This window comes from Choloepus didactylus, chromosome 11, assembly GCF_015220235.1.
Source record: "Choloepus didactylus isolate mChoDid1 chromosome 11, mChoDid1.pri, whole genome shotgun sequence".
Taxonomy (NCBI): Eukaryota; Metazoa; Chordata; class Mammalia; order Pilosa; family Megalonychidae; genus Choloepus; species Choloepus didactylus.
The window spans coordinates 50,543,499-50,568,067 of NC_051317.1; the positions used below are offsets into that span (position 1 = coordinate 50,543,499).

At 33.9% G+C, this 24,569-nt stretch overlaps 2 protein-coding genes across 2 annotated transcripts in view; both read right to left on the reverse strand.

Moving 5' to 3' along the window:
- The window catches only part of CDH10 (cadherin 10), a 196,570-nt gene that overhangs the window by 35,508 nt on the left and 136,493 nt on the right, over nt 1-24,569 (reverse strand). Inside the window, 3 exon segments of the mRNA XM_037799311.1 lie at nt 17,604-17,771; nt 18,189-18,308; nt 19,171-19,465. Of these exon segments, the coding sequence (XP_037655239.1) occupies nt 17,604-17,771; nt 18,189-18,308; nt 19,171-19,465 (583 nt within the window).
- Nucleotides 21,891-23,395, reverse strand: LOC119506328 (39S ribosomal protein L3, mitochondrial). The gene has a single exon (XM_037799312.1). It carries the CDS (start codon nt 23,256-23,258, stop codon nt 22,212-22,214), a length of 1,047 nt encoding a protein of 348 aa, XP_037655240.1. The 5' UTR covers nt 23,259-23,395; the 3' UTR covers nt 21,891-22,211.

A 24,569-nucleotide genomic window follows, 5' to 3' on the forward strand; every position in this document is an offset into this window, starting at 1 on the left:
CTATGAAAATGCACATTAGAGTCCAGGGAAAATATAGTTGCAAATACTTGGCTCATAAACCACAGAAGTAGTGAAATGATGAAGTAAGCTGCCATAAAATATACAGCAACATCTCAAATTCCTGCTAGCGGGGATTTTTATTTATACGAAACACATGCATATATATATATATATATACTTATATACATTTGTACACATATATGTACATATACAGAAATACACAAATACAAATACGTATATGTGTATACATATATACATATATACATCCATGTAGTCTTAAAAAAGTAAAAGATCTTTAATGTTTTAATAGACTATGTCACCAACAACCTTTATAAATAAACTTTTGAAATTTCCCAGTGAAGATAAATTTAGCCATATCAGAGCATTGCAGGTTTCCTTGTCATATTTCCAGTATACAACATAAGTTTTCTCCATTCCCCTTGCATGTTTCAAAACAATTCTTAAAGTGCAAGGCTTAAGTCATATCTACAAATTAAAAATATACATATATATAATGTATATCTTACAGCCAAAGGCTGTAACCCACCCAAGAGAGGCATCACACTGAGATGTGTAAATTTCCAACTTTACTCTGTCAAGGGTCCCCTTTTATTTCCTTCCCATATGCAAAATTTTAGTTATGACATCTGAGACTGTGTCTTTTTGGTTATCCAACAGTCCTAAGCTCACAAAAATGGTTTCCAAACCATTTTTTTTTAAATTTGCAAGTAATACAGGGCAATATTTTAGCAATTATGTTAAACATCAGTTAGGAAAGGATTTCTAAAAACGGAAAAAAGCAATCACAAAAAAATAAATGACTGATAACTCAAACTATATAAAAGTTAATAACTTTTACAAATTAGGAAATACAGATTAAGTGAAATGACACACTACAAATAAAAAGAAGAGGATAATTTCAGCACCTATATTAACAAACACAGTATATCCACAGATTCATAAGAAAAGACTGGTGACCTAGTAGAAAAATAAGCCAAGGATATGAGTAAAAAATAATTTACAGTAGAGGAAACAAGATAGACAAATAAACATAGGAAAATACACTGAATCTTAATCAGACAATTGCAAATTAAGCTAATATGTGATACCATTTAACAACTACTACATTATTAAAAATTAAGAAGTCTGACAAAAATAAGTTTTAATAAGCATGTGTTACAATAGGAACTATGATGCAGCGGGGATCAGTATTAAATTTGGTACACTAACTTTGGAAACTGTTATATAATCACATATACTAATATAATACAAAACTTTGGAAAATAATTTGGGATATATATTGTGAAGTTAAATATTACATAACTAAAATCAAGTAATTTGTTATACATGTGCACCAGAACAGCTGCAGATATGTCATATAGAATTATATTTTGTAAAATGAAAAAATACTTAAAAATAGGAAAGCACCCAAATGTCAAATAGTTTAAGAACAGATAAATGAACTGTTATATAATCACATATACTAATATTATACAAAAGTCAAAACTATGAACTATAGCTATGTGGAAAACTATGGATGAATATTAGATGCTTAGTATTACATGGAAAACAGGCAATTTTCAGAAAATTATGTATAGTGTGATACTATTCTTGTCAGCTTTAAAAATGTTTAGAGATACATAAGTGTATAATACAAACATTATATATATACACACACACACATATATAAATAGCACAAAATTCAGGGGCTGAAAGGAGAGGCTCATACAGATGCATACTAACTATTTTTAAAAGTTCTAGTAATGCTATACCGAGGTGTTACTTATGCTATTTTGCATTCATTAAGCTCCCCATGAAAATTTAAAACAAACACATACCTCCACACACAATGTCAAGTACAGAATTCACTTTAAAGTGTTGATAATTTTCCTGACACTCTACAGAAGCAAACATATTTAGGATTCAACACCAGTCCTCACTAATTTCACTGACTATAAATTTCCAAAAAAATAGAAAAAATGAAAACGTGACTGAATGTCACCAGGAAAACAAAAACAAACACTTAAACAAATGAAAAAGCAACTACAAATAAAAGAAAAACACAAGCAAACAAAAACAACCTCTAGTTAAATCAAGTTAACAAAATGATGAATGTTGGAGTTGTCAGATGCACAAAACAAAAACATATTCCATATGTTTAAAGAAGTAAAAGTAGCCATAGAAAGCTGATTAGAAGGTAAGACACTGTGAAAAGTACCTGGGTATATGCAATACAGAGCCAAATATCATAGCTAGATATTAAAAATAAAATAACTGATGCTAAAAGTAATAGATGGGCTAAACAGCATAGTAAAAATATCCAGAGAGAATTAGTGAGCTGGGGAATGAATGCAAGGAATTTCACAAACTTTAGAACCATTATATAATTACAATTTACAAAAAAAAAAAACAGGAAAATGAATCGAAATGTTCATGGACCTTTCCATAGCAACCCATGATACATGGAAAATTCTGAGTAAAGTCATCAAAATTTGATGATAACACTATGTTGAACCTAGAATGCTCATTCCATCTACCACAGTAATCAAACATGATAACCCAATGAAGATAATTTTAGACATTCAAGGACTCAAAAAATTTACCTCTCTTCAGGCCTTTCTAACGAACCTAATGAAGGATGTACTCCAGGAAAATAAGGGGCTTAATCAAGCTATAGGAACACATGAGGTCCAGGAAGTTATGAATCCAAAGCAAGAGAGTGAAAATGAAATGTTCTAGGATGGCAGGATTTCCTGAGGCATGGAGATTAGCCAGTCCATGTCAGAGCTGGAATACTGAGGGGTCTGGGATCGCAACTTCTGATTCTGCCAAAATGAAGCTAAATTGTATAGGACTCCTGAACAAAATTGATCAGCTGTATGCATGACACATCAAAAGCACATATTCATAATATCATGGAGAATGTAACTTTGCTAAAGATCTCCAATATTCAACAGTTTAAAATTATTACAAGGGAAATAAAATCCCTTATTCCCCTTGACCTTTGAGAAACATGGCATATCCTGTTATGAATTTTAGCATAAAAAGACCCAAATTTGACAATTACAGTTTAAAAATACTGTTTTTGTTTCAGACAGTAAAACACCTTAGAGAGATTTAGTGCTGCAAGGTGAGTGCTTTTAGGACAGGAAGCCAGTTAAGGAGGCTATCAATGGTGGATTTTAAAGAACCTCCAGAATACCTTATTTAAATTTGCAAAGATAAAAAAAGTGATATAATTATATCGGGGGGAGACTAGCTAGATTTTCTTCTATCTTGAAAGGAAACCAAAAGGTAATGCACAAAAATATTACAACAAATAATGAGAAGATATTATTTACAGAATTATAGTTCAAGATGAGATGAACTTGAAAGAATAATGGGTTGAGTTTGTAATGTATGAGGATTAGAGATGTGCCTGAGAAAGAATGGAAGAGATAGCTATATATATAACTTATATTTAATATTTCTGATTTTAATATTTTGCTTCAAATTATTTTCAAAAAGTTAAACAGAACAATGTCCTGATTTTATTATCAATTATCAGGCCATGGTAAAATGTCTCCTATAAATCACGGAGTCTCTTTTTAACAGAAAAAAAAAAAGGAAAAAACTTTCTTTAATTTTATCGTTTCAGAGACTTCACTGTTAGTACTGTCTCTCTGGGAATTTGTTCTACCATTTTTTTATTTTTAGCTTGAACTTCTTTGAGATTGCTTGATTTGTATTCTTAGGCACATGCATTCATTCTGAAAATCTGTCTGCTTTGAACTTGCCATTATAGTTCTGGTCAGGGATCCAAAATTATTTATTGCTTCATTTTATTTCTTGATTGGAGCAGAAATAGCCATTACAAGGTGTATCTCATTTGGATTAGAGTTCAGGTTACCCGTGTTAATTTTTAGTACTTTCTGAGACCTAAACAGGAAGTAACCATGCTACATTGCTCGTATTATAATGAGCATAAATTCTGAAACTTAACTGGTTTCACCTCTATGTATGTGAGGGTATTAGTAAAGAAAATCACACATTATTTTCCACAGTCATTTATTAGAAAGGATGTGTATATGTGGATACACACACACACATATATGTCATATATAAAGAGTGTGTGTAGATTCACACACATATATCTTTATAATAATAAAATAATTTTCAAGGTATTCCCTACATTCTAGTAGGGCCATGATTAAGATTGACCACCATTCCTCAAAACAGAACAGATTTACTTCTGCCAAACAACTCATGTAGTTATTTTGTGAAGATAAATAGGCATATATGATTGTTTTGATTGTATGGCACATTCAATACTTAATTCATTCTGCAAATATTTATATAGTGTTCTACATAATAGAATTTGAAAAAGGTTTCTGTTGAATTATGTTTATGCCCAGAAACATTTTGGGACAAGATTGATTTGGTTTACTGCAAAACAAAAAGTGTATCCCTATATTTTAAATATATGAAAAAGCCATTCATTCACACCTTTTCATTTATTTCCAAGACTAACTTGTTAAACACAAACATCCAAATTTGTCAAACTGAAATTATTTTAATTGAGAGCCAGCATGTCCTCCCTCCAAGCGTATTTTCATGTAGAGGGAGCACCAGGATGGAAACTAGAAAGGAAGCATAAATTGCTATGCATACAATCACAAAGGCGAAGTGGAGCCTGTCACCCATCTTCAGTTTCATTCCTCCTTAAAGACATTTATTTGCATGCTGCTTAATTTTCATCTTATAGTTGATGGAGCTTTAATTTTGCGGTACGCTTCCCCATCAATTTCTATTTGTAGTTGTTTTAAATCCATTCCCATGTGTCAGTATGAATCATCTGCTTCTCTTTTAATATCTAGGGCAGATAAATAGTTCTTCCTGGTGAATATGTTCTTATTTTGGTTATCCACTTAAGTATAAGCATAAATGTGAGGAGAAGGGAGGTAATTGGCCATTTCTGTATTACACACAAAAAGCTATCTTTGGCAAGTAAAAACCTAGAAAGTAATATTCCAAGAAAGCTTCATAAGGACTGGGTAAAGTACATGCTTACTTACATAAGTGCATTTTGAGACAAGTGATAATCTCACCAAACATTTGAATGTTCATTATCAAAGGTTTCAAACAACTTTGACATATTACTGTTTTTTTCAGTATACAAGACTGAAGTATTCCAAGTCACTTGTTCTACTAAAAATTTTAAACAGTAGCACCTTTGCACTTGAATATTAAAAGCACTGCAGAATAGTGTACTAGAATTAGAAATAAATCACTGACAGCTCAATGTGAGTAGGAGACTTTGGAGGATAGACATAAAACAGGTAAAGTAATAGATGTGACAGGGTGACTTCTGTTAGGAAGCAAACAAACAAAATAAAGGGAATGAGAGAGAGAGAGGCCAGAAAACAACTGGGAGAGCAAGAAGGGCAAACTGCTTGCCTCCAGATTTGGTGCTTGGCAACAATCTCTGCAGTTTTGCATTGTTTTGTTTTGCTTTTGATTTTAAAAATGAAGTTCAAAAATGTAGAATTCATCTTTATCCTTTGTTCCCTGTCCTTGTTTCTATTCAAATTTAAATAAAAACTCTATTTTTCCAGCATTGAGATAAAAATGCACCAATATATGAATCAACAAAATAATTTACCATGAGTTTATTTTTTTAATTTGTTTTGTCCGTAATCTTATTACAACATCTCTATGCAACCTAATATTCTCAAAAAATACTTGCTTTAAGAAAAACTACACAATTATGCATGTTTATAAACCATTCCATTGTATAATGTTTAAAAGATGGTTTTTAATGAGCTTAACAGGAAGAAATTAAAAAACGATAACGCTCCTTAGAGGAAAGTGCAGAGTAGTTAAGGAAATTATGCAATGCTAAATGGGTATTTAGGAAAAAGGAGAGGAGAACTGAAAGTCACACCAGAGACTGGCAAAGTATCCCTGCTTTGGAATCGAAGACACCCACAAGAGGAAAAATGGAAACCTAAATTTGTGCGCACTGGGGACTTGAGCACCAATTTAGCTCCGGGTATTTCCGTTAAATTTAAACAAATGAGATGCTGCATGATAGCTTAGTTTCCTGTTCCTATCAGTGAGGAAACAAAATGGCAACAACACTTTTAGAGAAGCCCTATTGATCCCTCAAGATTACAGAATCCATCTTGATAGGTTTCTTTGAAATTGTCTCCAAGTTATTTAGCACACTAATAAAAACAATTGCCATGTGTAAACATAAAAGGTATACGGGATCGGGACAGGTTGAGACAAAACCTTAAATTAGTTATTCATAAACATATTACACTTTACACTTTTCAGTTTCTTTACAATGTGCCTCACCTGAAATTGTAAGCAAAGCCCAAATCCTAAACAGCAGCTTAATAGTTTAAACATATTTGCCTGGCTAGTTTTATATTTATATCTATACCTATATATACCCAGGGTTATTGCCCAAGTTTGTTCTAAAGGACACCATGATACAGAAGGAGATTTTAATTCCACTTATGCAAAAAGCCACTGGAAGAACCAAAGACCTCCAAGTGGCTTGATTGCATAATTTGATATAATTTATGTCTCTTAGACAATTATGTATTTTATCACACATAGAAAATTATGTATTTTCCTAACTTTTGTCCCTGTAAATGTTTAGCCTGGCTGAGATCATACAAGTCTGTTTTTACTTGCATACCAAATTTGTATCTTTTTCATTGTCATCTCAATTCAAAATGTCCAGATAGAACTGAACTTCTTGTCTCTCTCCTCAAACAAATTATTTCTGGAAGTAAAGTAGGACATTTCTTTTGTTCTCCTATCTCCCTCAAATTCTATCAACCTAATTAATAAGTGCTTTGTATTGTCCTCTTAAATATACCTCAAATCCCTTCTCTCCTCTCCATCTTCCACATTAGTTCAGACTCTTCACCAACACTTGTCCTCCCTATTCAAGCAGTGTGTTCCATGGCTACTAGAAAAACTAATCAAATGAATACCTTTTCCTGGTGCTCCCCTAAAAAACTGCTCTTAGATAATACATGTGGCATTTTATCTTTGTTCTCAACCATCTTCAGGATGGTAGCACTGCCAAAGCTCCATTCTCATCTCTGACAATCCTTGCTTTGAACCTTGGCATCCAGCCATACCAAATTGCAGACATTCTACTGAATGTCACATTTGTTCATTTTGTTCTCCTTACCAAAAACCCTGCTCTCCCCTTTTCTGCATCTTCTTTTTCTCCCTGGAAAACTATTATTTATTTTAGAGGTAGCTTTAAATAATTTCCTCTTTCCTGATTCCTTTACACCTGAAAGAATTTATCTTTTTATGATTGGATCTTTAATTGAGAATTATAGCACTACTCTTACTGTATCACTCTCCAATTATAAGTGTGTGCATATATGTATGTATATATATATTTGTATACATACCAATATTTATACATATATACACAATCAATATCTATGTATATAAATAAGCACAGAAAGAGTGAGAGTAACAATGAAAATGAAAGAAACTACAACGTAAAATAAACATGTGCATGTGTGAATGTATCCGAATATCCCTCAAAATGCAAACTATTTGTGGATGGATTCTATAACTTATTTATTACTTTAAGACCACTGCAATTTATTGTTATATCCTAGCAAAAATCTTGGGATATAGAACTTCAGTCATTGTTTAATAAATCAAGAAATGATTAAATAACTCTATTTATTTGTAATTCTTCCAAACACTAGGCACAAGGACCATGGGAAAAATCCTACAAGCTTTGAAGGTATTTTGGTGGTCACTGTAAAAAACACAGCTATATCTTACCATTATAAGTTGTAATACAGTGCTTTTGAATAAAAAAGGGAAAAAGAGATATTTTTAATTTCATTTTCTTCTTTCTTATACTGAAGTCTCTTCCTTGGGACATTCCTGACAGTTGCTCTAGTTGAAATATGCTTGATAATTTAAAAATATGCAGATCAGCCTGAGGCCTACATTATCTTGGGATCCCCAGTAGAGGAGAGGTTGACTCTATTTACAATGTGAAAATCAGCACTTATTAAATCAAATCTCTCTTCTACCAGGCAGGGATTATGGGAATCTCATAGCACACAGAGTGTACGTGTCTTAAATCCCTATGCATATCATATAGACATTTCCTTGAAAGACCTTGGTTCATGCAAACTTCTCAGTATAAGGAGCTCAGCAAAGAGGTCAGTCGTGTTGGTTACAAGGTATGGCAAAAATAGCAGCCAACAAATATTTGATTTTCCTGTCTTTGCATCAAGATGCATAGACATTGGAAGAACTCAATGTGCTCTGCCTGAAATTGGCCCTCTAATCTATATGCAATTAGTAGAAATAGAGAATTTGCTCAAGGGATGTTGCACCAAAGAAGATAAAGAAAATTGTTGATACACCAAGTTCTTCCTTGATGTAGTGCTTAGACTTAGACTTTAGAGCAAAACAAACTGGCCCATCTATAGAACCACAAACAAGTGATTCGAGTATATGTGTTTCAGTGTTCAATTTTTTTTAATAATAGAAAGAAGGAAGATAATTATACTTTCTACTTCATACATTGTAAAGATTAAATGAGTTAATACGTGCGTTATATCTTATAGTATTTAGCACATGTTATAATACCATGCATATTATCATTATAGTTATATTGCTACTCTATGTTCTATTTTGTTTAAATTTAGGCAGCCCAGACAATCCATATTTAAATAATTCAGCTATCTAAATAAAGTCAGCAGCTAATCAAGGTCCTTCAGATAAAAATATGCAAACAAACATAGATATGGAATCCTTTTTAGGTTCCGAGTGATTCTGGAATTGTCTATTGCCTGCAAATTGACTATAGTTGCATATAATCTTTAGCCATAATTTGATGGGAGATATAAAGAGGTGGTATCTAAATACTCAGGTAATAAGAGCTTCATTATGTTTATCTGCCCGCTCCAAAGAGTCCCACTACCTATACCTATAATTTATCTTAATAAATTTTTTCTTATACATGAGAAACTCAGCATTAATTTTTAGAATAAAGATTAGCCAAATGGTGAAGAAAAACTAATTTTTGATACTATAGTCAACCATCCATGGCGAAAAATATAGTACAGAGCAGTAAATTCCCTCTTTTGAGTGCACTAGGGATATATCTGGATGCTTACATAATCAACATCATATTAACTTCTCATAAATTTAATGTTGATTATCTGTATACATAAGAGCCTGAAAAGTGTCTTAAGTGAATCACAGATAAATATATACAGAGGGGAGTGCCACTCAATAAGGCAATGATCTTTTGTTTGCAATTGTTAAGTTTTCCCCCTTTTAAAGGCTCAGCTAAGCTGACATTAACATAAATTTACATGCTGTTGATCCCTGACTTTCACTTGTCTACCTAAGGGCTGTGTGAAACTGTTTATGACTCAATGCTAAACGTACCAGGAGCATGGGTCTATGATAATTGGATTTCTGAGGAGCCCAAACTCAGTATTAAGTGCGATGTGAAAATAATCTGTTCTCTGTGTCTTTTGTCTCTGTGATAGAATGTGTGGGAATGCACATAAGTGTGAATAAAGAGCTGCGGTCTGCTTGCACTATTTACTAGGCTTTATGGCTCATCTGCATATAGGGACTTTTTGTTTGAGTCTCAGATGCTTAATTTTCTTCCATCTTCTTGAGTCCTAGTGCTTTGTTACCCATACCCATTTCCTTCAAGGACTAGTGCACCAACTGTTTGCTGGTGTCCTAGGCACCAACTCGTTGACTGGGACCCTCACCATCCTACTCAATGGCCTTCTTTTCTGGTCTTTTGTTTTTTTCTTAAATGTCTTATACATACATTCTCTGCAGCATTAGGGCAAGGATATTAAGATAAACCTGGCTTCTGCAGATAATATATCCCCAAATCATTATCTCTGCACTGCCTGGAAATTGATATTGTAACATTTTCCAAGAGAAGATTTTGAAATAAGGCCTACTGAGAACAAATTGCTGTCCCAGTTGGTTAACGTAAGTTGATCTGGTTCCAGTAATTAAATCTTTTCATCAACCTTTTCCTTGCAGTCTAATTTTAGGAAAAGAAGGAAATGGGGTTAAATGGATTAAAATATTCAAGTGGGAATATCAGGTAGCTACATTTAAGATGAGAAAGTAAAACATTTTTCCTAAGTTAGCACAATGAAACATGACTAAATTCAAGGACTGATGAATGTTTGGTTGGAGAGCATGAAAATTTGCTCTGTAGGCCCCATTAAGGAAAGTGTTAATTTGTGTATAGCAGGTGGATGTTCTCATTTTGTTGTGGTCTGCCTGATTATAGGTTTGTCCAGGTTGAAGGTGATTTTATTTAATCTTTGGTTAGCCATAAAAGAACAACAGTCCAGTATCAGAGCAAGGAAAACAATATGATTAGAAGAATTAGACACAATCCTGGCCTGAATAAGGAAAAGAAAATGGAAAGAAATACATATGTGTTGAGAATATATTGTATTTTATGGATATTTGTAAAGAAATTTTATATTTGACCCAATTTCTTAATTGTAACAATATGAGATTAATATTGTATATCCAGCAAATGATGTCCTGTGAAGTTAAATTCACTAATTAATGCATTTCCAATTTCTGACATCATACCTTCCCTAACAACACTTCCTAAAAAGACACCCCTGCCATTCTCTAGCCCCTTACCCTGCCTTAGTCTCTTTACACACTACTTGCAACCATATTATATATTCATTTGCTTATTGGTTTATCAGTTTTTGTCCATCTCTTCCACTAGAAGCTCAGGCCCCCTGTTGGTCACAATACCTATAATTCTTGGTCAGTGGTTGGGACATAGGAAACACTCAAAAATTATTTCCTGACACACACTCTTAATCCAGGGTTTCTTTCTAACTACAATATTTTTCTTATCTATTTTATTTTCTTTTTCACCTCAACATTTTAATGTTCAGACATTACTCCTTAGATCCCTTTCCTGCCTTTTTCATTTTTTTATTTTTAATTGTGGTAAATATATATAACATAAAAATCATTTTAACCATTTTAAGTGGACAGTTCTTTGATATTAAGTGCATTGACAATTCTGTGTAACTTCCACCACTATTTCCAGACTATTTCCATCATCCTGAACCAAAACTCAAGCTTACTTAGCAGTAACTTCCCTTACACACCACTCCTACCACCTCTGGTAACAACAATTCTGCTTTCTGTCTCAATGACTATGCTTATTCTAAGTATTTCATATAAGAGAAATTATACAATATTTTTCTTTGTCTCTTTAGTAATCAGCCAATTACCCTCCTACTTTCTCTGGAGCCATTTCTCCTAGGGCTCAGTTGTGAAAGATTGTCTATACTTATCCCCATTATTAAAATCCAAATAGCTACTTGCAGTCCTCACCTCATCAAACTTCTTTGAAGCAATTTTTATTTTCGTTTTCTCCAGCCCTCATTACCTTTTGTGTGAACGTTTTAAAATTTCAAAAATATATATGCTTATTATTAAAAAAATAGAAAATACCAATATACAAACATTAAAACATTTATTATTTCTTTACCTGGAGGTAATACTCACCATCACTTTCAAGTACATCCTTTCGGTTTTCTCTTTTTCTTCCCCAGAGCATGCTCTTTCATAGATTGACAACTGTGCTAATTTTCTAGACTGCCTGAACTGTCCATGTCTTCCCATTCTTCTAGCTTACTGCAAGTTTTAAGAAAGGACTCTGGCCTGGGGACAAGTTTTTAAAGAAGATTCCACCAAAAAGAATGCACTCATACTTTCCATCCCTGTACTTGAATACATGTTGCTCTTCTGTATGCCCATTTTGTTCTGTGCGTAGTATCTTATGGTGGTTTGAAGCTATATGTATGCCAGAAAAGTACATTCTTAAAGTTAATCCATTCCTGTGGATGTGGACCCATTGTAAGCAGGATCTTTTGGTGAGTAGGATATTAACTTAAATTAAGATGTGATCCACCTCATTCACAGTGGGTCTTAATCCTCTTATGGAGTCCTTTATAAGAGAATGAAAATCAGACAGAGAGAAAACCATGGAAGCAAGAAACTGGAAGCAATGAGACCCAGAAAATAAGGGACCCATGAGACACTGCCATGTGCCTTGCCACATGACAGAGGAGTTCAGGATCTCCAGCAGTTGGTTTTCAGGAAGAAGGTGTAGTCTTAATGATGTCATGATTTGGACATTTTCACAGCCTCAGAACTTAAAGCTTGCAAGCTAATAAATTCCCATTGTAAAAGCCAACCCATTTCATGGTATCTGCTTTGAACAGTTTAGCGAACTAGAACAGCATCTTCATGGCATTTTTCATTTTTCATTGAAATAGTCTCTCCTCTGCTAGACAAAAGCCACTCACTATCAAGAATCAAGACACTAATCTTCATGTGCCTAATTGCAAACACAGCCACTGGAGGGTAAGCTAGATCTTCTTTTTCTACAGTTATTTTCTTTAAATTTAAATTAAACAACTTAAAATAACCCAAGGAGTCTGAAATAATTTCAACAGAGAAAAGAAACAATTTAATATCTAGAGCCAAAGAGTAGGAAATACTTTTGAAACTATGTACTTCTAACTGATCTACTCACTTTTAGAATCATACTAATGTGCACATTATTTTAATGCTCACATTTTATATACTTCTAAAACCACAAGACCACCATGATAAATTAGATCAGGCATAAAGTTACATGTTTGTGTAATATTAATAATTTACTTTTATCAATATCCTTGTGAGTGAGGAATTCTCTAAACTCATCTCCCCTGTCTTCTTTGTTGTTTGGTGTGATCCAGCCAAAAATCTTCAGTTCTTGACTTACACCATTCACTTTCCTACTTCAGGATTTCACACATGCCATTGCCTCTGCTTGGAGGTTTTTCCTCTCTGTGAGGCTGGGCAATCCTGCAGTGTTCAGATGAAATATGGCCTCCTTAGTGAGATCTTCCCTGACTCCCAGTCCACACTACTCTGCCTGCTATGAACTCACATGTTACTCTTTTATCCAGGACTGAACCAACACTTTATAAGGATACAATGTTTTTACACATATATGACTACCACCCTGCTTTTACTGAAAGGAGGTAAGAGCAGGAACCAGGACTTTTATGACCATCATATCCCTATTGTCTAGCATAGTGCTTGGTGCAAGGGTGTTTGTCAATACATATTTTAGATAAATAAATGACTATGATTTCACTTGCAGCCTTACTCATATTACATATCAAAGTTTCTCAGCCTCAGCACTATTGACATTCATTGTCAATTATAAGGATATTTAGCAGCAACCCTTCAGCCTCCACTCACTAGATGCTAGTTGTACTCACCAGTTCAGACAAGCAAAAATGTCTAAAAACATTATCAAAAGTCCCCTGTGGGGCAAAATTGTTCCTGGTTGGGAACCACAATTATAGATCCACACAATGAAATAAGTTGAACAATGAGACAGAACTCAGACACATGAGTTTTAGTCTGTCCCTGTCCCCTCCAAATGACTGAGAGTTTATCCTCAACAGAGCAGCATATTGGAAAATGTTGAATTTAGATCAGCCAACATGCATGGAAATTTAAGTTTTTACCCAACTCATTTGATTAATAACAATAATAATAAATAACAGCACAAATGGAGATTTATTGAACACTTAAATACACTGTGTGCCACTCACTGGGCCACGTTTCATAGACATTATTTCATTTTATACCACTCCATGAGACGAGATTGAAGAATAGAGGGGTAAGTTTAGTTGACTGAGATGAAAACACTACTAAGCAAAGAAGATGGAACTGGGAAAATATGCAGATGACTCCAGGGATTTCTCCTGGGTTGTCCAATAAGGCAGCCACTAGCCAAGTCACAGCCACATATATAGAGTAGAAATGTGGTTTGCCCAAATTGAGACTTGATATAAATGGGAAATATTTGATGTAGGTGTTTATTTTTAAGACTTATAGGCAAAAAAGAATGCAACAGATCTCAATAATTTTATATTGATTGCAAGTTTAAAGGATAATAATGGGTTAAAGAAAATATGTGATTAAAATAAATGCCTTCTTGATTAAAGAACTATATAGCTTATACAGTGTGACCATGTAATTGTGAAAACCTTATGGTTCACATTCCCTTTATCCAGTGTATGGACAGATGAGTGGAAAAATGAGGACAAAAGGTAAATGAATAATAAGGAGGTATGGGGTGTTTGGGGTGTTTTTTAACTTTTATTTTAATTTTTATTCTTTTTTTTGAGTAATAAAAACATTAAAAAACTGATTGTGGTGATAAATGCACAACTGTATGATGATACTGTGAACAAGTGATTGTACACTTTGGATGATTATATGGTACAGAAATATATCTCAATAAAATTGCATAAAAAATAAATGTCTTCTGTTTATTTTACCTTTTTGAAGATGGCTAATAGAAAATTTAAAATTGCATATGCGGTGCACATTTGTGGTTTGCATTATATTTCTATATTTCTGTTGGACAGAGCTAGTCTGTTCTCTCTTTATCACTTCCACTCTGAGTCTATTTTTCCTCTTCTATACAATGGGGATAATAAATAAACTTGGGTTGATACAGGGGAGTTGTGAGGTTTCAATGATATGCTACATACGGAAGTCTTTATTAGCTGTCAAACATTGTCCAAACCTTGCCTAAATAATTAAATGATATTAGAAATTAAAAGCTAGTTTTTCAAATTTTAGATGACTTAGGCTATCAAATAGTATTCTGATTGTCATTTACTGAATGTTCCCAAGAGTCAGATCAGATTGCAAATATTCACAGCAGAAAAGATAATATAGAAAATTGAAAAAAAAAATTGTGTTTATGTCTATAACATAAAAATAATGAGACAAAATACAAGATGCTTTAAGATTCCTCTAAATGTACTATTTTACCATCTAGATTTGGACTTGGATATCAATCAGTCTGTGTCATTGCTAGCAGTTTGGCTTTACATATTTAACATTTGTTTCTCATAGATAGAATGGAGGATAATAATACTGACCTGAATGAGTTGTTATGATTAAATAACTAAACATGGTGACTAGGAAAAAATAATTCAAAAATGGAAGTACTTTCCTTTTTTCTTCTCTTCCTCCATCTCCTCCTTCTACCCCCTCTCTTCTTTGATAATGATAATTATGATTATTATTATTACTATTATTCTTACTTTGATGCCAGGCCTCATGTAATGTGCCTACTAAATACCCATCAAAAATTCTGAATTAATAAAAGGAAATATTTGTCCAATAAATGAATGAATAACAGGGCATACATAATAAATTAAAAAAAAACTAATAAAATGAATTTTCATTTAAAACTGATCTTTAGAAATGTCTATGTTTTGGTATGCACACTGGGGAAAACAGTTTGGCAGCTCCTTAAAAAGTTAATCATAGAACTACCATATGACCTGGCAATTCCACTTCTGGAAATATACCTAAAAGAATTGAAAACGGGTAACCAAACAGCTGCTTGTACACCAATGCTCACAACAGCATTATTCACAATAGCTAAAAGATGGAAACAACCCAAATACCCATAAATAGATGAATGGATAAACAAAATTTGGTGCAGCCGTACAACGGAATATTATTCAGACATAAAAAGACTGAAGTTCTGATACATGCTACAATATGGATGAAACTTGAAAACACGATAGCCAACTAAAATCAGTGAGATACAAAAGGACAGATATTCTATATGAAATACATAGAATAGGAAAATTCATAAAGACAGAGCTTAGAAAAGAGGATGTCAGTGAGTGACTGGAGAAGAGAATAGGAAGTTATTGTGCAATGGGTATAGCATTTGTCTGGGGTGATGAAAAGTTTTGGAATTGGGAGCGGTGATGGCTGCACAACATTGTGAATGTAATTAATGCCACTGAGTTGTACAATTAAAACTGATTAAAATGGCACAGTTTATGTTATATATATTTTACCACAATAGAAGTTAAAAACATAAAGTCTTTTTTTGCATTTAATCTCTCAATTTGCTCAGTGAATCGACCATTTGTAAACAGATTGCATTTTAGACATAACGTTATATATTTCTGAACATTTTAAATGTAATGCTCATCCCCAAGGGGATTTGTTAGTGACAAAATACTTTTCTTCAGAAATAGTCTTGCTCATTGTGCATTATCCAATCGATTAGTTATGGTTTATTCTCCTGGATTTGCATTTCCATCTCCTGGTAACAGATTTATGCTAAGAGGTGGTCAGAGAGAAGATTTAATTGTCATAATTGTACACATCTTTAGACATGTTCCAAAGGAACTATAAGGATTATTATTGGTTTTCTTTCCCTTGCCAATCACAAAGGTAATCTTGAGACCTGTTTATCTGAATCACCATTAGTAGAAACCCTCCTCCATGCATTCAGGGGCATGACTGACAGGTCTGATGGACGTGTAACTTGAGCATCTAGGAAAAGAACCATCAGAAATATATAGGCATATGATGAGCTGCAGAAGAAAATTCTGTCTGAATTTTATAATGTTTCCACACACATGATTTTAAACAATTCAGTTCAATTCAGGCAACTATCAATAATCAACTTTAGACCAAACTCACAGAAAAAGTAAAATAATGTAAAAAGTGGAAACAATACATGAACTCTTAAACCATAATTCCTTCTGGGTAACAGTCATTAGTTTAAAGATATAAATATTAGAAATGTCTGCCTTTTATATCATAATACTTTATCTCAAAGATATTGAAGCCCAAATACAAACAAATCAACAAGAAATGAAGGCAAAATTTAGAGGTTACTAGACAACAAATACTTCTAATTAAGGGTATAGATTTTACCGGAGCCTACATTTTATGCTACATGCCTAATGAGCCCTTGAATTCTAGTATTCATCAAAACCTAAAATATCATCCTCTCTGATTGCATCTCTACAAATTTGTATAGAAAAGGAGAATATAGATACATGAATTATAGGGTCAGAAGTTAATGCTTATTTACCTAATCTTAAACTATATTGGAAATTTGAGGGATTAATTCTGTAATACAAAACATATCTAGAAATAGATCAAGAGATTAATGAAGTAGGAAATATTTTGCCATGTTAACAATATCAAATACAGTGATCTTAAATGCAAATCTGATTAATATGTAAGGTTCTCCCTGTACAACCCTTTCTAGCTGAGTCCTTACCATACGTCAAATTAGATTCTTTTATTGAAAAAATTTGCCTTCCAATAAGAATCCTTTTTATTAACTTGTAAGTAGAACCAAATGCATGCATTGCAAAATTATTAATTTTTTAAATGAAACAATATTTATTTTTGCTTACTGCAAGAAATGGTGCATAAATTACTGTCATAGTTGGAATGTGTATCTATGCAGAGGGTTTATGGTGATAGGTCCCCCTTTTTATGTGTGAAATATGCCTGAAATACCTAATTACATCTTTTAATAACTGAGTTGACCAGCATATACACATTTTGTTCAGTCTGTAACACATTTGCACATTTTCAAATTATTTTACACTAAATGATTGATGATTTCTTAGTTTTATATCACCCTAAACTTTTGCCCTGTGGAAGAACCATTAAAGACAGCTTACTCTGAGGAAACCGAGGTGGGTTATCGTTGACGTCCGTCAGTGTGATGTTCACCGTGGTGGTCCCAGATAGGCCTCCCATCTGGCCCCCCATGTCTTTGGCCTGGATTACCACTTGGTACTGCTCTCTGTTTTCTCTGTTCATGTTTGGTAAAGCAGTCCTGATGATGCCTGGAAGAGAACACATATACTCTTGTCATCCTCATTATAGTCTCAATTATTATTTAAGCCCACAAATATTTCTGAAATAGTGTTTTTTGTGAAAAACAATTATGTGTCCTTGCCATTCATTTTTATTGTCTAAAAATTGTAAAAAGATTCAATGTAAATATTTTAGAATTTGCGACACTCTTCTATTTCATGAAGAATACCACATATGTTATAGAATGATCTGAACCTATATATAAAAACAAAGGCACAGTTATATTTTCATTTAGCTAATGCAATTGTCTAACTTCGGGTTCTTATCCATGCTACGTGGTAAAACTTTCTGTGAGGTTTAACGTTAAGGTTTTATTCTTATTTTCCCATCTTCTTACTACTTATAAAAATTATAAAGATGATCAAAAATGACTCATTATTCCTGACCTGTTTCAGGCTCCACAGAGAAATATGGCTGCCCTTGAAGTATGCTGTAAATGACTCTGGCGCTGTTCCCATAAGAAGGGTCGTCGGCATCTGTAGCTGTGACTTGCACCACAGAAGTACCTGAAGTATCCAAATTCAGCTTAGTTCTGCACAGTACCAGAAGGAGGAGCAAAAGCACTGGTTTTCATTGAAGACTTGAATGATTTGGGGCTTTAATCATGACCTCTTAAAGAAACATTTATACATTATTGGATGAAAATCATATATTTGCATGTGTATGTGTGTATACATATATGTATATATGTATATATGTGTGTATGTATTAGTGTTATTACAGGAAAAATCCAAGTTGAGTTAAACTATAAAAGTTAAATAAATAACATTTATTTAGCCAACAGGTATATTTTATGTATGCAGTAGATAATGCTGCATTGTATCAGATTGTAATAAATGCAGTCACTTCACAAATGCTCAGTTTGATATTTAAATTCATTTTCACATAATAGATTTGTTTCATGTAAAGGACATATCTACTCACAAAGGACTAAGTGTGCTCTTCTTCCACACTCTCCACTAATTAACTATAAAATAATTAACATCTGTTTCAGAATACAATTTTATGAATGTATTAAATTCTAAATTTAGAAATATTCCAAAATGATCCCAAGTTCCATGAACTATTAAAAGCTGTTTAATAAAGTTCAGAATATTTAAAAGGACTGTATATACCGGCAATTGCCAAAAGTCCTTTTGATTGAATGAAGTAAATATTAAATAACTATCCCTGAGCAGCTAGTGAGAAATAAGTTTGAGAGTTTGCTATTATTACTGTTTAGCAGAAAAATCAGAATTGCTTTATTGGTTCATATAACTTCACTCACAAGAGAAAAATGAGTATATTCTTCCAATAAAATGTGGATTTTCCTGATCATAATTTTTAAAAAATTTTAAATACCATCATAAATGTTATAAAGGAACTTACCTACAACAGACATTTCAGGAACACTGGCTGTGTAAATTTCTTCTGGGAATGTTGGCTCATTATCGTTGATATCATGGATTTTGATCACAAACTCAGACTCTGGTTCCACTGGCCTCAAAGTTCTTCTGTTAATAGCTTGTGCACGCAGTGTATAAAATGCCTTTTCCTCTCTATCAATTCTTCTTGTGGCATGAATGTCACCTGTTTTTTCATCAATAATAAAAAGAGTACCAGCTCCATCTCCAGATAAAATGTATTTGAGTGATCCATCTCCTTTATCTTGGTCCGAATGAAGCTAGGGGAAATAAAAAGAGCATATCCATGATAATGTCTAATGCTACATAAAGGCTGAAAGAATTTAAAGGAGGTCTCTGTGATTCCATCACTGAATAATGTAGTCAAGTAGCCTAGCTCTTGAAATGAGAGTTGAATAAGTGATTGTACTCGTTTATAGACTTTAAACAATAGATATAGCCTTTTACCTATCAGAGTGATTTATAGTCTAAATGGAAAAAAAAAAAAAATAAACCAAAGAGGGCTTTGCTTGGTAAATAACCATTTTGATGGGCAAATAACCCCTTATAAAGAAATGTCAGAAGTCATGATATGGTTGATGTGTGCATTGCACCCCTCATTCTTTCCTGGGAATGGAAAAGTCTTTTACTCTCATAAGGTACAGGAATTCATGCCCTATAAACTTATTATTAGATATTAAATTTCTGTTGGGTAATTAGTCATATTTCAAAAACAGTAAGACAGACAAAGTTGTATAAGACATAGTTCCTTCTTTTAGAATATCATCTATCATTCTTTGGTTCCTACAAGACAGCAACTGCCTCACAACTGCTTGCAGGGTTTATAGCAAGAGTACACATGGATGTCCACATAATACAAGTCTATATAAATTAAAGTTATAAATCAAGTTAATAAACTGTAAAATAAAATGTTTCTAGCCTCCTGCTTTGCAAACGGTATCTTTTTAACAAACTTAGAGGAGAAATTTTGTACAGGAAGAAGGCAATGCACGACAAGCCTTTGTACTGTCCCCTTTCCTGTGCCCCAAATGCACTTATTTTCCAGAATCAATTAATCACTGCACAGACTTTTGCATGCACTCAAGTGGACATCTATCCCAGTGCAAATCACAGGCCATGAGCCTGGGTGATACAAGCAAACTCCATCTAAAATTCATTTATTTATGAGAGCTGCCTGCCAGGCCAGCTCTCAGGCTGAGGGGTGCATATACTAGCAAGCAGGTAAGTCTGCCCTTTGCTGGCTGACTGACGTGAGGAAGAAATTCTCAGGACCTGAAAGCGAGCCTTAGTGGTGGGCAGGGAATGATAGGTACCGAATACTATAAGCATGATCTGGGAAGGGACGTCAGGTTCATGAAGGAGGGGCATAGCCACAGGAGAATCTGACATTTCAAAGGCTGTGAAACACAGGGATTATTGGATTCTCTTTAGTTTCTTACCCAAGTAGTGTATATTTTTATAACCTAGAAGCACAGTTTTATTATTTGCAATGAGAGAGTATACTTTTCTAAATGTTACTTTGTGATTTATTTGATAAGAAATATAAAATCATTGTGTAGTTTTAAGTTCTACAAAGCATTTATTATAAATTAGATACAAACACAGATATATTTTCTCTGTAATTTTCATCCAAAATGAAGACATTAATCAGAGTAGGCACACCAACCTACGGCCTAGAGAATTAAAAATTGGAGACAATATCCTTCAATTATGAAAGAGCTTGTACAGAGTGAGTCATTTATCTAAATAATGCAGGAATATGGAACTGATTGCTTCCTATATAAAAATAAAATTTTGTTTTTCTATTTGAAAGTTTCTTTCTCGTCATTGGAGCTTATGTTAATTAACTTCACTGTGAAAACTTTTTTAAATGGACATCAAAACTATTTAAAATAAATACATATTTTTAAACATATACATATATATTAATCCTAGTATATTGGATTACTGGTAATTTCTGGGTCTACAAAAGAAAAACCCACTTTTTGGTTAATTGTTTATGGTAATTAGCAGTTAGCTATCATTGATGAACAAAACTCCATTTTCCGGTATCTGAATAAACAACTTATTATTATGGACATACAGATAAAGGAAAGCTCAAATGGATATATACTTTGGAGGCAAAGCTACAGAAATCAGGTTACAAGATAGTTTATTACTGCATTTTTAGCTATTCTTACACAAAATATTCTTCAGAACTCAAGAAATATTTGCTTTAAGCTAAAAAGGTCTCAGAAGTAACATTTGACTCTGTTTTCCAGGGAACAATGCTCAAAAATGACAAGACTGATGCTTTTTAGCAGTTGAAAATATATATATAGTTGCCAGGAAACTATGTGATTATGTGAATGTACACCCTTGTGGCAATTTTCCAAATGTCATATCTAAGCATTGTATATATCTTATTCTGTCTGATAAGAAAAGATCACTGTTATTATTTATCATTTCATCAGATAACTTTGCGCTTTGAGGTAGACAGTTATGAAGTTTACTGCCCATTCATTCAACAATTTTAATTGAGAAATATTTGTTGACTCTGTTAATAATTAGTTACTTTTTTTTTTTTTTTTTTTTTTAGGAAATGGTTTCTTTTATTAAAATAGGTTGCACCATAATCCCTATATTGTTTTCCAGTGCTTACAACCACCCCTTCACAAAGACAGACAAAATATTTTTTAATAAAAGAAATTACATTTATATACACCTTAGAATATTTTGGGAAATGCGTAATAAAAGCAAATGAAGCCCACAAATTACAAAGATTTTGCTAATATGCAAACTGCTAGTCCCTTAACATTTGGCACATCCAATCTACTTAATGGATTTGTTTTGTGGTAGTTTTTCTAAAAAAAAATCAGTTGGGGAATGGGTAATAGGTATGCCCTTGACAAAGATGACAAGTGTAGTACTGTCATGGCCAAGAAAGGAAAATACTGTTCCTGGTTATATTGTTGTTCTGGCTCAGCAAAGCCCAGAAAACGTGAAGTTCTGCCATATCCAGTGAGATCAGGCATATGTAATAGAGGGTGCGCTGGGCTGACACACATTTTCATCATACAAATCTTCTGGTAGTTCTTCTTCATCTCCATCAGGAAAATATGTAGGGAATGGTAGATTTTTACAGAAATCCTTATATGCAGGCAGTTTAGAATCTTTGATCTTTACTAAACAATTTTTATGTCCAGGTACAGAGCCATTTACATAGATTATATTGTGCTTTGTGTTTATTCTCCACACCTTCAGTCCAAATGCTGTCCTATCTCTATTTCCCATTTGTCCAGGCATTTTAGTTCCAGGCCAGACTCTGGCAACATCACCAGTTGAAATAGCTCCAGGTCTCCTGTGGGTTTTCGTTTGACCATGAGTAGCAGGCTGGCCTTTAAATCCCCATCTTTTCATGACACCTTGAAAACCTTTACCAATAGTTTTAGCTGTAACATCCACATACTGTCCTGGGCGAAAGTGAGCAGCATAAAGAGGAGTACCTGGCTTAATTATAGCGTTATCTGTCACATGAAAGATTTTAATTTTCTGTTTTGGCGGCAATCCAAGTTCTCGGTAAAATTCCAATATGGATTCAGATTTATAGAAACGTGATACAGTTTTTCCTCCTACAGTTAGGGCTGCCGTTTTTCCATTATAGTTTTCCTTCGGAGTGTATTTTAGGACATGACAGTCTTGTACCTGAAGTAACGTGACCACATGCTCTTTTCCATCCTTGGTCCATAAAGGCATCATGCCCAGCTTCAGTGCAATAAGGCCAACTCGAGAGGAACCTGGTTCCCAAGGATGTATAGGCCAGGGTTCATCTTTCAGAGGACAAAGTTTACTTGCTAATTGGGCTTTATTTTCATCAGAGACCAATTGCTTAATAAATGGAACATTTTCTTCAGAAAGATGCTCATCCCACCAAGTACAACTCTTGCCATGGAGACTTCTAATGAAGAGCCAGATGTTTGTTCTGTTCCTAGAGCCCCGGGCAGAAGCCGGGACGCCCGCACTGCAGCCCAGCGCCTGGGCGCCGGTCTGCGCCAGCAGCCTCCAGCCCCGCATGGCGTGGCCGGGGAGGGTACAGCCCCCGGCACCTCCGGGCACCGCCGCCGCTCTGCTTTCAGGGTATCCCTACGCTGCCGCCACGCGTCCCGCGGCCGCCCTGCGGAATCTGTCGCTCCGACTATCAGCAGATGTCCTCCACGACGGAAAGAGCATTAGTTACTTTTTAAAGTTAACAGACAATTCCATTCCAGGCAATGAGTGCTTTGGAAGACTTAAACACAGTGTACAGGAGAAATTCACGGGACAGCCCCTAAACTAGTGCACAGGTACTAGTGTGTGAGGATTTCCTTAAGCATATGACACATAAACCATCATATAAATAATGGTTCAGGTATGAAGCTGGGAGAATTTTATATTTTATGAATTATGTGTCTTAGAAAAAAACACTGGATAACACAGGGACTAGATATGGGGTGCAAAAGGATGTAAGGAAAGAACAGAATTGTGAAGACAAGTTCCGCTATTCTAACCTTAACATGCAAGAGTTGGTAGCACGGCAAGCTTTATTTTTTATAAAATCAGTTTTGGAATATGAATCATGGCAAGATTTTTACCTTCACTTATACAACAGAGTGAAAATTAAATCTTGTAACTGGACCATATACTGTGGTAGTTTCTGTTGGATTAGAAAATTGAAGATGGCAGTCGGGTATCAAAGGGAAGAAGGTTGGATGTTTGACTGTGGTTTCATAAATTGGAAAATGAAAGCAAATTTAATTAAGAGAAGCAAATGAGACCTATGAATTTATAAGTTATAGTCTTAAGAAGGCAGAATTACAATAAAATTTTCTTAATCCAGTAGAGTTTGTATTAATGATAATTTGAATTAAAGAACGATCTATTCTTTTCTTATAAGGAAAACAACTTAACATTAACACTAGAATAAAGGGCAAACGTGACTGTATTTGGAAGACTGACATTAGCCTTTGTTAATCACAAGATTCTTTTAAAAAAACCTATTTAAGAAGTGGACTAGTCAAAAAAATGCAACAGGTATTTACTATAGTCAAAGGAGCAGAGAGATGAATTTTGAGATCTCCTGAGACTTGGGAAACCACTTCCTCTCTAGTAGAAACTGATGGGATAAAAGAGCTAACTAAAGAGGAATTTTGATGTTGATTTCCTAACAATCATTAAAAGAGGCCAGTGAATAACGTTCTTTAGTTTTAGTCTCTTCCTAAGCTTCCCCCTGTCTTTTACCTGTATTATTTTTTAATTTGCATGCTTTCTGCCCCCTTGCTCTATTATTATCTCTGTCCTCCATTCTTGTTTGCATGTGTCTGTGTGAGACACAATTTTATTTCATTC

Excerpts from the sequence above, each read along its gene's own strand:
- LOC119506328 (XM_037799312.1), bottom strand. The coding sequence starts at position 23,258 with ATGCGGGGCTGGAGGCTGCTGGCGCAGACCGGCGCCCAGGCGCTGGGC.